Genomic DNA, 14,932 nt, shown 5'->3' on the forward strand with positions numbered 1-14,932 from the left:
CCAGGCCACCGGTGCAAGCATCACAGTAGCTGAGCTGAATATTGATGACCCTCCTGCCATTCAGTGAAAGACACAGACTGACAAAATGAAAAGCCATTGGGTGGATTTCGCTGGCACATAAAATGCTTCTAATTGCAAGTGGAGGCTCTCACTATTCAAAGTACGCCAACACTTCCTAGGAAGAATGCCCCTGTCTATAAAATGCACTGTAAACATACTTTATAATGCATTACAATATGCTTATAATACTGTATAATTATAGTTATCAGAACTCATAAATACTGCTTTATAAAAAAATTATCATAACATATGACTACGTAAAAATGCATTATAATCTGCTTGTAATTGCAATATAACAGTTATAAGCACTGTTTATAAATAATGCATTGAGCCCAGTGTGGTAGACAGTAGATATGATTGCAGTAAGGATACTGTATGTAGCTGAGACCCTGGTTTAACTGAAGCGATCTCACTTCCCTGATGATGTAGGGAAGATAAGCGAAATAAGGAAGTGCTCCACTGTGCTCGGAGGAAGTACTTGAGCTCTTAAAAGGAAAGGGGACCTTGTGGAGACGGCGATCGTGGATCCATTTCCACTGCAAGGTATACTGAAGTATCTTGGCTTTTCACATAACGACGTGGACTAAAAGCAAAGTCAGTTCATTCTGAAAATGATTTATTTCCGTGATGAGTTCATATAAGCGAAGAAAATGTTTATGTCAGCACGTTGACAGCCGTTTCAAAAACACAACACCACCGACACCGGATGACGTCACCGATACTGTTCTGATGTCTGGCAAATATTAGTCTCCATGACAACACCTCCAAAGTCTCTCAACACATCCTCCTGCTGAAGATAAACAAATTACACCAACATGGCACACACACACACACACACACACACACACACACACACACACACGCACGAACGCACACACACGCGCGCACACACACACACACACACACACACACACACACAGCACCAGAGATGCAGCCCATGTGATGTCTTCAGTTGCTCAGTGTTGAACAATGACTCAGAGCCACCTGTGGTTTTGATAGTGCGTAGTTGTCACAGGATGTGGGCATTGTGGGACATATATGACGGTGCAACATGCAAACAAATTCAAATAAACAAATAAATCTCTCAAATCTCTAAATCTCCAAACTCTTTCTTTTTTTTCTTTTTTTTCCTACAGTTCAGTCGTTTGCCACCATGTATGCTACACTACATTCACTGTCCTGCAAATGCAACTATAGGGGCCTGGGGGACTCCGGGCCCCTATAGCAGTGACTCCCAAACTGGGGGTCCCCAAATGATTAATGTGCAACAATGTTTTCTCACTCAACAGTAAACAAACCAACACACAGTATAAGTGTATACAGGGTATCTGTCTGCACATTTCTAAAGTTTAAATTTAAGACCTTTTTAATACCAAATTGGCCAAATTATCAAATATTACGTAAGAAAGAGGCAAAACGGCATTCGGGTGGCGCAGTGGTAAAGTCCCTGCCCACCACCGCGTAGGTTGTGGGTTCGAATCCACCAGGTGCATCCGGCTTTGTCGGGCGTCTATGCGAACGCAATTGGCCCGTGTTCGGGGGAGGGAAGCCGGGGGGCGGGGAAGGGTGATATTTGTCACTGCATGTATTCCTACGGGCTGGGGGCGGCTCCTGTCAGCAGGGAGTGTTGGGCGGGAGGAGTAGGACGAAGGCTCTACGTCCTCCCGCTGGGGGCTCCTCACTGGCAGGTGAGGAGCCATCATAGAAGACACAGTGACAACCGCAGTGACAACATATAAATGTGTGTGGGGAGGAATTAATTGGAATAGCAACTAAATTGGGGAGAAAAAGGGGGTAAAAAAATTATTGACTAATCTATTTTTTTTTTAAGAAACAAAGAAAGAGGCAAACATTGTGAAAATAGCCGACCTACAAGCTCACAACGCCTCGCAGTGCGAGGCGTTGTGAGCTTGTAGTTCGGCTATTTTCATAATATTTATCCGTGCAACCTACATTTAATGAATACAATTCCAAGTGCTTGTCAGGGTGGGGGGTCCCCAGTTCAAATATGATTATTTTGGGGGGTCGCGGCCTGAAACATTTGGGAACCCTTGCCTTGCCCTATAGCATAGAGTTTAAGTGGTTAAAAACATGTAAGTCTTAAAGTATTTCTCTCTCTCTGTCTCTTTGTCTCTCCTGTCTTTCTCTGGCAGACGCGTGTGATGATACTCCCTGCTGTCCTCGCCAACGCTGGAGCTTGTCTACAACAACTTACAATTTAGGCATTTAGCAGACGCTCTTACTCCAGAGTGTGAAATCGAGTGCAGAGAGAACAATATGGCGCCTCAAAGAAACTAGGATACCAGGTAAACAATGAACCAAGCATCTCCTGACACAAAAACACAGCTACTGTGAAATATGCCTGCAGCAACAAGCCACTGGCTGTAGAGATAGATCAGTCTCTCTAAAATGAACAAGACAGGGAGGGAGGGGTCAAATAACGGTGTGGCTTCCATGTGGATCTGGGACGTCAGCCATCTATGACGTCAGCCATCTATGACGTCAGCCATCTATGACGTCAGTCATCTATGGCGTCAGCCATCTATGACGTCAGCCATCTATGACGTCAGTCATCTATGACGTCAGTCATCTATGACGTCAGCCATCTATGACGTCAGCCATCTATGACGTATGACATGTTTGGGCAAGGTTTTCATTTCCCTGAAAGTAACAGTTTTTTGGAGATACAACAAGGTTTCTGCCCAACAGCGATGATATCCTCTTGTGTGCACAACCAGTGGTGGAACAAGTACTCAAATGTTTTACTTGAGTAAAAGTATCAATACTGCAATGTAGAAGTACTCTGTTACAAGTAAAAGTCCGGAATAAAACATTTACTTGAGTAAAAGTACAAAAGTATTGGTATCAAAATGTACTTCAAGTACCAAAAGTAAAAGTACTGAAATGTTTGAAAATAGCAGATCTACAAGCTCACAACGCGTCGCGACGCGTTGTGAGCTTGTAGATTTGCTATTTTCAAATAGCCTAGGTATAAAATAGGGCTAAAGTGGTTAATGTATGTTTTATAATGTAATAATTTATATCTGCAAACTAACTAGTAACTAAAGTTTTCAAATAATTGTAGTGGAGTAAAAGTATAATATTTGCCTCAGAGATGTAGTGGAGTAGAAGTAAAAGTACTGAAAATTGGAAATACTAAAAGTACCTCAGAATTGTACTTAAGTACAGTACTTGAGTAAATGTACTTAGTTACTTTACACCACTGTGCACAACAGTAGTGCTGCTGGTGTGTGGAAGCAGCCAGGGTTAATAAGGGATGAACAGCCTACAGTAAGTCTCAGTGGCTTCAGTGTTTGTGCTGAGTAACGGTATTAAAAACGCCGGCTCAGCACAATGGCATTCCTGCTCACTATAGGTATACCTGAGATCACACACGGCTTAGGTGTCTCCTTTAATGAGGCCTGATAAAGACCCTTAAACACAATGCCATGTCCCCGGGGGAGTGACAATCATCCACAACACTTGTAGTGTATAACTGTAACAGTGCAGTAGTTGTAAAGTGATACAGTGACAGTTTATCGACTTCCTCTCCCGGTGACTGTTGTTATGGAGTACACAGAGGTCATATAGCCAGAGGTCAGAGCTGATGGTTCTCAACCTTTTCTGGATCACAATCTGACCACTTTAAGGTGGCTGCATGGTATCATTTTAGGTGATCCCCCTGTCTGGAAATGTTTTCACCTAAAAGGTGATTATGATACTAGGTGCTCATAGTCCCGTAATGTGGGTTAGTAAAAACAGAGAGCTGTGTTGGGGTGAGCGGTGAGTCGCTTATCACCGCGGCTCAGTGACGATGTTGTAGTTTTCAATCCACCGCGGTGAGAGGGTGATCATCGAAAATGGTAGCATGCGCCCCCCTTTAACACGGCAGCCGTTAAGTGGTCAGATGGTCTGTCATCTCATCTGCATACCGCACAATGTAGAATCATTGTTAAACAGTACTTGAGTCAAAGTACAAATACTCCTGCTCATATATTAATCAACTACAATTTACAATGTAGGCATTTAGCAGACGTTCTTAATCCAGAGTGATTTACAGTGAGCAAGGTAAACACGAGGCAATTGCATCAAATGCATAGACATACCGTAGTAATCTAGGATCATAGGTAAATCAAGAACCTATCATCAGTCTACAAGTGAAAGTTGTACCTGAGTTAAAGTACTTTAAAAAATACGTAAGTATACAAAAGTACATGCTTTTCACACATACGCATGCATGCACACACACACACTCACGCGCGTGGATAAATGAACACTGAGGTTGTAGTGTGTGCAATATGTAATTGTATTTGCTAGTGATGGGGCCGGGGGGGGGTAACATAATGTGTTTACTCTCAACTCTCTCACACGGTGACCACTGTCAGAAAAAGAACAATGTCACAACAACAGGCGGGACAAAGAAGTGATATGGAAATAAAAGAGGCGTTATGAGGTGTCTTTTGAAGAGTTTGACAGCTATGACAGATGTCATTGTTGCCCTAGTCTAGTATAGTCCCTGTGGAGTAGAGCTGCTGGCCTCATGTCACATTCCTTCTTTGCTGGGTGGAAAATTAACTCAATAATAATTCATCTGTGTGAGTGTATCCGTCCATTCTGAATTTAGATCGGTGGTGGTGCTCAACCTTTTGTGAACTCTGGACCACTAGCATATTTCGAACAATCCACAAGGACCACCCCCAACCCTCCCCACAACAATATTATATTCAATATACAGTGTAAGAAGGCATAACACAGTCATTTATATTTTTTATTATTTAATATGAATTTTAAATTGGATTTATATTTAGTATGTCACGCAGCAACACGTTGTTCTTGAACATTTCCCCATAGACCACCTGAATTTATGCCAAATGGCCAAACTAGTGGTCCGTGGACCTCTGGTTGAGAAACAGAGGATAATATGACTGTGTAGGAGGAGGCAGAGAGAGCAGACTGGATCTCTGGATTCTGTATCTTCTAAGATGTCTCCACATGTAAAAGCACTCCATGCAGCATAAATGACTTTCTCTGTAACTCTACACTGTTAACACAGAGCTGCTAATGGCAGAAACATGAGGACCAGTGTTTTCACAGGGTTTCATCGTATATCGGTCAGTGTTCTATGTGGTGGATTAATTACGTCTGGCTTTAATAATATTAAAGACCAGACAATGTGCGCTCGTCATGCACACTCACACTCTTTAGATCTAAAGAGTCTGGGTTTGTGCATGCAAGTGCACATTGTCAGGTTATGAAAATGCGCTTCTATAGATACAGACATTCATGATCATTGATCAGTTTTTTTATGCTCTACAGTATATGAGGCAGAACTGTCTAGAATACGGTGTGTGTTTGTCTGTTTTGACTGGACCGATTAGTACCAGCAGCAGTATTAGTACTCCCTTCTGGTTCCCAAACTGTGGAACAAACTCCCCGTTGCACTTAGAACTGCAGACTCACTCCCAATTTTCCGCCATAATCTGAAGACTCACCTCTTCAGACTCACGTCTTCAGACTCCACTTTAGCCCGTGGCACTTGCCGTAGCACTTGCCCTAGCCTTGACGACCATGCAGTCTTATGCAAAGACTAAAATGTAATTTAGATAACATGTTATTTAGACAGATGCCAGGCTCATTTGTTGACCTGTCATCCTATAGTTTGTATAGTTTGTACATATTAGCTGGAGTACATATAATTTATTGATATTATAATGTTCAGACTGATGCTATAGGTTAATCCTAGATTACTGAGGCACTACACTGTCTCTATGCATTTGATGTATTACCTTGCTTACTGTAAATCGCTCTGGATTAAGAGCGTCTGCTAAATCTACAAGCTCACAACATGTCACATCGTGGCGCACTGTGAGTTTGTATATCCGCTATTTCCTTGTCACTTACAGTACGATGAAGTAGGGCATTACATTTATGAAAAATCATAAAATGTGGAAATATTAAGATACAGTACATGGTTTCTGCCCAATGGCAACGATATGCTGGTGGTGTCATTACTATTTGTCAATAGCTTTTAATGCTTCAGGCTACGATTATTAGATTTGACTTTATTGTTCCCTTGGGGAAATTTGTCCTCTTTATTGAAGCCATCCTAAGGAGAAGTGAACAGCCACCGCGCATGCAGCGCTTGGGGACCAACTCCAGTTGTAATGCCAGTGCCTTGGTCAAGGACTCTGGCAGGAGTATGTACAGCAGCATCCATATCTTTTGGTGTGAGAGGAAACCTATAATCTTGCGTAGCCAGACAACTATTCCATAATCTCAGAATGCTATATAGAGTCTCGAACTACAAAAAGCTGAGAAAGGAAGCTGTGATCTGTTCGTCATTTACGTTAACACAATTATATTTTAAAATATCTTTAAAATCTATTTTTGAATTCCCATTGATAAGCAGTGAGCTATGCTTCATTGCTTCGACAAATTTGCTTTACAGAAGGACAGATTTACACGAATGCAAAGACGAAATCGGAGGGGGAGGTGGGAAGTCCGCTTTTACTCGCAGATGATTTTCAGAGCTTCCGTTGCACAGACTGTGTGACGAAAGCATTTGAAAGTTGTGTGAGTCAACAGTCTGGGGGTCAGAGTGACATCCTGCAGCCTGAGGGGGGCCGAGGGGACGGGGGGGACGCCCAGCCTGAGGACCCTCTGGGACTGGGACCAAACATTTTCACACCAGACACAAACCCCCCCCCCCAGCCAAGCCAAGCCAAGTGAAACCATGCCAGGAGGGAGTATAAGACCCTGCCTCCCTGGGGGAGAAAGAGGAATACACAGCAAATATCCATAGTGTTCATTTCACTCCAGGAGGGTACAACCAGTAGGATACAAAATGTAACCAAGAGAGTACAACTGAGAGGATACAAAATGTAACCAAGAGAGTACAACCAGTAGGATACAAAATGTAACCAAGAGAGTACAACCAAGAGGATACCCTCTTAGAGTTATGGGTTTTGTAGTGTCCCCACCGAACAAACAGAGAGACAGTGGCGAAGTGATGGAAATCCCCTCACTCTCACTCTCACTCTATGTGTGTGTGTGTGTGTGTGTGTGTGTGTGTGTGTGTGTGTGTGTGTGTGTGTGCGTGCGTGCGTGCGTGCCTGCGTGCGTGCGTGCGTGCGTGCGTGCGTGCGTGCGTGCGTGCGTGCGTGCGTGTGTGCGTGTGCACATGTAAAGTGTCTTGAGACAACTTGTTGTGATTTGACACTTTAATAAAATTGAATTGAATTGAATTGAGTTGAATTGAATTGTGTGTGTGCGCGAGCGAGAGTGTGCACACGTGTGCACGCGTGCATGTGTGCGTGCATAGCAAGCTGCTACTGCCGTTAGACCAGCAGAGCTTATACTGTAGGAGCTGATCTCCAGTCAGTGTCTAGAGCTTCCTGTGTATCTAAACCAGCACAGCTCGTACTGTATGATCTGATCTGGAGTCAGCCTCTAGAGCTTCCTGTGTGTCTACACCAGCACAGCTCGTACTGTAGGATCTGATCTGGAGTCAGCGTGTCTAGAGCTTCCCGTGTATCTACACCAGCACAGCTTATACTGTAGGATCTGATCTGGAGTCAGCGTCTGCTCTAGAGCTTCCTCCTGTGTGTTCACAGCATCAGATGTAAGCGAAGGAAATGGGGTTTAGAGTGACGCCACCACGGCCACTGCATGCTCACAGTCTCTTCACTGTGTTTATGTGAGAACAGGTGTCCTCGTGTTTGTGTGTGTTTCTGTGTGAGTGCATGAGTCCATCTGGTTACAGTTGTACACTCCTCTGAGTTAGATTAATCACATAGAACCCTATATGGTCCCTGACTGTTCAGGGGGCGAACATTGAGCAAAAATACCAGATCTGAAAGCTCTCAACGTGCCACAACTTCGGAGACCCCGGTCAACAAAGTATAGGGTTTAATTGGTTAACAATGGGATTTTACTGTGTACTGTACTGTACTATACTGTATGTGCAGACGGAAATACTGTATACCCGTATATCGTTCCTGTCGGGCAGAGACCTGCTATCTCCATATTTTAACTTTTTGTGTTTTTTCGTCAATTAACGCCCTACTTGATCATACTACAGCGTCACACAAAAGCATCAAAAGTAGCAGGTCTGCAAGCTCAAAACGCTTGTAGATCTGTTACTTTTGATGCTTTTGAATTTGAATCCTGAAAACTAACTGGTTTCCACCCGACAGAGACGATATGTAAGATACGATGGAAGAACTCTGTTTCACATCATGGAGTTCCCTCCACGAGTTGAAAAAAATATAATTTCGATATTAAAAACAGTAAATAAAAGCTGTGTTGTCTTGGAGACAACTTGCTAGTCCAATAACCAGCTGCTACGGCTTGTTTATTAAACTGCATGTAACCATAACGGCAATAACAAACATTACATATAGTACATCAGCTGAGTAGCAGAGTTTTAGCTGCCCCTTACCCTTCCAGAACAGATAATGGACCATGCTGCTATTCACAGCTTTAAGTGCTGGCAGTATATAGTCCAATATCTGCTCTACTGAATGCTTTTGTATTGACCAGGGAGGACGTGACTTAGAGTGACTTTAGGCTTTTAAAGAATACTGTGTGGTCCCAGTATAATCTTTGAAGGGAGACAGCGATAAGATAAGACATTCGCGACCAGGAGGACACATGGGGCGCCGGTCATGAGGGGTCTGCTGCTGTTGGCCAGCATTTCGGGCTGTCCCAGTTGTATCTATATTTACTCAGCCATGACCTCAGCGCAGGAAGGATCGGATAGACGGAAGGAAGGAACGGCTGCTCACTCTCAGCGTACTGTTAGCCCAGCAGTGTGTGTGTTTTGTATCCTACACACAGTCCTGTCCTATAGTCATACTACTATACTGCACATACTGTCCCAAACTAGGACCCATTGTTATGGGTCTCAAATAAATATCCTTTTGGTTGTTTTATTTCCTACAACTTTGTTGATTATTACTTCAAAAGATTTTTAAAAAATGGCAAAATTCATTGAAAAAATCTAAAAATAATAAAAATAGCCAATCTCCAAGTCAATCTGCGACACGTTGTGAGCCTGTAGATTTTCATTTTAATTCATAATGTTTTTTTGTAACTTTGTGTCTTTTTGGTCTGGAGCTGAAAGGTTTGCTCCACTGTAATATTCAACAATATTAGCTTAGACCAGACTTTACTGTTGCAGAGAGATATATTTGTTTTCGTGTTGTGAGCTTGTAGATCTGCTATTTACTGCAGCACAAGTAAAAATCAGGCTTAACACACAACAACATGTCGGGGGGGCAGGGGGGGGGGGATTGCTTAATGCTGCAATGACGTGGAAGTGGAAAAAGAAACTCCTACAAAAAGCTACGTTTTTCCTATCACCTCAAAGTTCTATGTCTCCGTCCAGATGGCATTATTGTGAAGTGACGATTGAGGGGGTGATCTCAGTGTTATTTCGCTCTTGTCGGTGCTGGGGGTGTGATGGCTCTGTCGCTCATGTCTAAAGAGAGTAGGAGTATATAGGCCAGTGGTGGGAAGTAACTACTCTAGGTACATTTACTTAAGTACTGTACTTCAGTACAATTTTGAGGTATTTGTTCTTTACTTGAGTATTTCCAATTTCCAATACTTTGACTTCTACTCCACTACATCTCAGAGGCAAATATTGTACTTTTTACTCTACTACAATTATTTGAAAACTTTAGTTACTAGTTACTTTGTAGATTTTGATTATTATTACAAAACATACATTAACCACTTCAGCCCTATATACATTTCGGCCATTTGAAAACAGCCGATCCACAAGTAGATCTGCTATTTTCAAAAGAGTTTTATACATTTGAAAACTTGAAATGGGACATTCTGCATAATGAGTACTTTATCCACCACTGGGTGTATGGGAAGTATTTTAGAAGCAGTGTGTGTAACGCTGGTGAGTTTGTTTTTGTTGGAGACGGTCACTATGTTGAAGAATCATGGGGAACAGTACAACAGGATGGGCTGAATTATGCTTTTGTAAGAGTAACAACAACAAGAGATGATGGGGGGCAACAGACTGTTCAGGGGAGGGAAGCCAGACGGGGAGGGTGATATTTGTCACCGCACGTACTCCTACAGGCTGGGGGTGGAACTTGTCAGCAGGAAGTGTTGGGGCGGGAGGAGTAGGACAAAGGCTCTACGTCCTCCTGGTGGAGGCTCCTCACTGGCAGGTGAGCCAGTAGGATACAACAGCAGTGACAACACACAGAAATGTGTGTAGGGAGGAAATAATTGGCATAATGACCAATAAATTGGGGAGGAAAAAGGGGTTAAAAATAAAAATAAAAGATGTCTTACCGATTTCCTCTCGGTTTTGAGCTCCTGCAGGTAGCTGGTCAGCACGCCGATGATTTGAGAGTTCAGGTTCTCGGAGATGACCTCGTGTTGACCGGCGTAGTCGTTCAGCTCGTTAAGGCTCGCCAGGAACGCTCGACAGAATGTGTATCTGTTGCCGGAAAACACAGGAAGTGACATCAGAGACGATTAGGTGGCGAGGCGGTTTACGGTATGTAAAAAAGCCAACTCTCCACCGACTCGGCTGCGGAAGGCGCTGGAAAGCGTCCTCTGCCGACAACTTGCTGACGACCTGTTGTAGATAGCGCCGTGCCGTCGGGTCGGGACTTCTATAATACCGTCGATCAACGACCGAGCAGGTTCGGTCGGGTCCCGACCGGTAGAGCCGTCGATAGCCGTGGTAGTGAAGTGAATCAAAGCACGAGTTGTTGCCCCTTCCCTAGCCCCGTTGTTGCCCCTTCCCTAGCCCCTGTAATCAGTGTTGCCATGTCGGCTTATTATAAGCGACTTTGGGCTTTGGGCTCTGTTGTAGTCTGTTGTGGTCTGAAGTAGTGTGTTTGGTGCAGAGTCACCTTAAGCGAACCTGACACAGATGAAAAATGTAAATCAATAATCCATTATACAGGCCTCTTTTAAAGCAGCAATCCATAAGTTTTATGTCCTCTCCCGATGGAGAGAGGTAATTGCAAATGTGACACCCAGGAATCAACTCCAAAGCTAGCTGTTGCCTGCCCCACCCCCCCTAAATGTTTGACAATGTTTGACGCTTGGAGGAGTAATAGAATTCGTCCCCCTATTCAGTGGAAGCCAGTCATTCCTAAACATTATAAAGATCTGAACGAATGGGAGAGAAAGGCGGGGGAACTGCATTTGCTTCTTTATTCAAATAGATTTGTTTCCGTGTTTATCGTTTAGTTTTTTTTTAAATCTCTGTGTGGGGAAATCAAACCTTTACCACTCAGTCACGAGAGAATCCTTGCTTGGCCTGGGGAGACATTGGGCTTATGAGCTTCATGAGCTTATGAGCTACGTGTCGAGTAGGGAAATCACCTCCAACCACTGCCGATGTACTAACTATATTGTATTAAAGGTATCATGACATTCATGTTTACACCACATTCAGAGTCTTTGTCCTGGTCCTTCAAAAGTGTACAAAAAGTTTTAAGTGAAAATTCCATTCCAGTGATCCATGGCAGGTGTTTTTCTCTCACATTTCTAAAGCCTTTTCAACTGCAATGAAAAAAGAAATCTTTGCCTGCGGGTGTCGCTGGTGAGGGATTTTGCCTGTCAATCATCGCCTCTGCTCCGCCCCCCCCAAAGGAAAGGATAGGGGAGGGGAGGGGCGAGGAGGAGAGTGGGCGGGATTAATCGACTGTTACCTCACTGTCGAAGGGCCAAGCTCAGATTACTTTTCAGCCTAATTATTCAGAAAACCCCAGACCACAGAAAATCCACTGAATGTTCTAAGTTCAGTTTTTTTGGGTGTAATTGAGGTCATAAAACCCCAAATAAAACATTGAAAATAAAAAAAGTGAAAATGAATGTCATGATACCTTTAACATACTCAACCACATAGATTGGTTAAAATGACATTGTGTATTCATTCAAATAAATCCCGGATTGCCGCTTTAAAGAGGCTGATACCCTTTCTTCTAAAACCACGGATATGGAAAAAAGAAAATAAACTCACTTGCTCTCCTCCTCTTCTCGCGAACTCTTCTTGGGTTGATACTTCTTTGATAGATTTCTGTAAGGAGAGAAGAGAATCCATGAGTTTGGAAAACACCACTGTTTCTCAACACCGGGTCTGGGGACCACCAGGGGACCCTATAAATCTGAGAGGGTTAAATAAACACTGAGGATTATAAAGTGTATATTGGGGTCCCAGAGATTAAAAAACAAAATCATATCAAATGGGGGTCCGTGCCCTAACTAACGTATATCAAACTGAAATTGAAAAGGGTGAGAATCACTGGCCACACACTGATTCTGTCACAGTGTCACTGGTAAAACACAGTAGTACAAACTAGTGTTGATTTTGACAGCACATTTTTAGTCATAGTCTTTTGTATCAAATTCCATTTAGATTTAGTCATATTTTAGTCATCTGAAATGTTTTACTGTTAGTCTAGTTTTAGTCGACTAAATCTACAGTTGATTTAGTCGACTAAAATGTATTTTGGCGGTGCCTTGATGGGCGTCGTAATGGCTGATCTTACACTTGGTTGCATGCTGCTGCGACGCGTTGTGAGCTTGTAGATCTGCTATTTTCAGAGCACAACACCTGAGCGCAACCTTTTAGTTCCACTGGATCTCTTCTCCACTAGTCCCTCCCTAGCATTTTAGTCTAGTTTTTATTTGTTGACGAAATTGTCAATATATTTAGTCTTAGTTTTAGTCATCATAGCTTAGTTTTTATTTAGTTTTCGTCAGTGAAAAAAGGTTGTCGACGAACATTTTTCGTCATAGTTTTAGTCAACGAAATCAACACTGGTACAAACACACAGCATTTTGTCCTATTATTACTGTCCTTGTGAATGTGTACACATGCCAATGTCACATGGTCCACTGCAGAATTGGTCTGCCAGAGTGCTTTAAGCTCTCTCATATTAATGAATGACCTCCCCCGTCCCCCTCTCTTCCAGTAGTAGTAAGTTATTGCCCCGGGAGAAGCACACAGAATCAGTCATCAGGAACGACGTGCGTGAGTTCCATCGTACAGTATGTTGTCCCCGTGCATTTTGACATGAGCGGCATTGGGCCTGTGGCGTGAGTTAAGTGGAGATTGTAGGCCATGCCGTGGTGACACTGCTGTCACGAAGCAGGACGAAGAGATGGATGATGGACAGGCAGAGTATTATGGTACAGTATGGTTGAGACAGCGCTACATACAATATATACTTTAGGCATTTAGTAGACGCTCTTATCCAGAGCGACTGCGCCAATGCTGGCTGAAAAACTCAAGTTCTATTTTGTACTTTCTAAATTCTTTAAAAAAACGAGCTGAAATTGCAGTGACGCATCGCAACGCATTGTGAGCCTTTAGATCAGCTATTTTCTTCTGGTTTTTTTTACAAATCTCTTTATTACATTTTTGAGCAGATAGAAAAGACAGCAGACTAGATTAATGCATAAACTGGGGATCGTTGTAAAATGAAAAGGGTTGTGAATCACTGGCCTAGATAACGTCATACCCAAAATCTGTTGGGCATGTTGCCACTTTAATGTGGTTGATGATTACACCTTGAGGCCTTTCCCAAGACTTTGTTGTGGGGATAGTCAAGGGTTTACTCTCTTTCCAGCTGGTGTTCGGGTGCCTCGAGGCCTTTTCACACGGGAAGCGCCTGACACGCCTATAGTCATTCATTTTCAATGATACTGTAGGTGAGCATTCAGGTATAGGAGGGACACAGACAGTGTGACATAGTGACATAATGACACATTTGACCTAAATGACACATCACATAGTGACACATCAAAAGCACAGATGTGTTGCTGTCATGCATAATGATGTGTCGTCTGATGCATGATGTCATTGTGTGCTTCTCATTAACCACTTAAGCCCTGTATCGGCGCTGTGAGGCGGAAACCTTGTCCAAAACCGCTACTTTTCAGGAAATGGAGAAAAGAACCTGCATGTGTTCCAATGGAACCAGTGTAGTTATTATTTAGTCACAAGCTCTTGTTATTGGTTCAATATTTATAAAATCCCACTAGTTGAAATTTGGAAATACAAAGTTTTTGTCCCACAGCAACAATAATACTTAATTTACCAGGATTCTCCAGGGGTCTATATTAGGTCCCCTACTTTTTGTACCTCTACGTTTTTCGCCGAATATAGCCGATCAAAAGTTGCGAGCCTGTAGATCGGCTATTTTCACTGAATGTATGTGCCCCAGAATATAGACGCTAGGATTCATGTAGTTAAAAATACAGGTCTGGTCAGGTTCTGGGATACATTTGAAATGTGAGAAATGTTTGATGAAACCATTACCAAATTATAATAATCCATTTTAAGTGGAGGGATACTCATAGTTATGTGTCACACACCAGTTTACATGAAAATACAATAACTAACCCTTAACACATTAACCGCCAAGAACGTAGTCCTACGGTCCGTTAAATCCAACTGTTAAGCGCCGAGACCGTAGTCCTACGGTCCACGGTCTTTTCACGCAGAAATTTTCCAGGTGCACTTTCGGATTTTTTTTATCCATTTCCGCTTCCGGTTTGATGACCGGAAACAGAATTATTTGGGATCCGGTTTTGACGATCACGCCCTCGTTCTGCAGACGAAACTGAAACTCCATTTTCTCCTTGTAGTTTTTTCTCCTCACGTATCACTGTTTAACGTAAACCGTTCTAACTACAACATGGATGCCCCGTTTGACACGTGGTCTTCACTGGTAGAAGCAGTGAGATGTCGCCGATGTAAATAGACCGTGTACGGCTCAATCTTAAGGATTTTAACAAGATCTATGGCGACATGAAAAAAACAAAAAAACAACAATAACACCTTGGCACTGGTGAGTACATTATGAGATTAACCTCTGGCGGT

General features: G+C 42.9%; 1 protein-coding gene across 10 annotated transcripts in view; it reads right to left on the reverse strand.

Annotated features, from left to right (window-relative positions):
• Positions 1-14,932, reverse strand: part of fnbp1b (formin binding protein 1b) — a 223,146-nt gene that overhangs the window by 168,750 nt on the left and 39,464 nt on the right. For all 10 annotated transcript variants that reach the window (XR_013932535.1, XM_080419738.1, XM_080419741.1 and 7 more), the window contains exons 3-4: positions 12,065-12,121; positions 10,378-10,525 (exon numbers count right to left, since the gene is read on the reverse strand). Coding sequence is in view for 9 of the 10 variants with exons in the window: in XM_080419738.1 (XP_080275864.1) it covers positions 10,378-10,525; positions 12,065-12,121 (205 nt within the window). In the remaining variant the exon portion in view is untranslated. The remainder of the gene's footprint in view (positions 1-10,377; positions 10,526-12,064; positions 12,122-14,932) is intronic.

This window comes from Gymnoscopelus braueri, assembly GCF_963280865.1.
Source record: "Gymnoscopelus braueri genome assembly, chromosome: 22".
Classification (NCBI taxonomy): Eukaryota; Metazoa; Chordata; class Actinopteri; order Myctophiformes; family Myctophidae; genus Gymnoscopelus; species Gymnoscopelus braueri.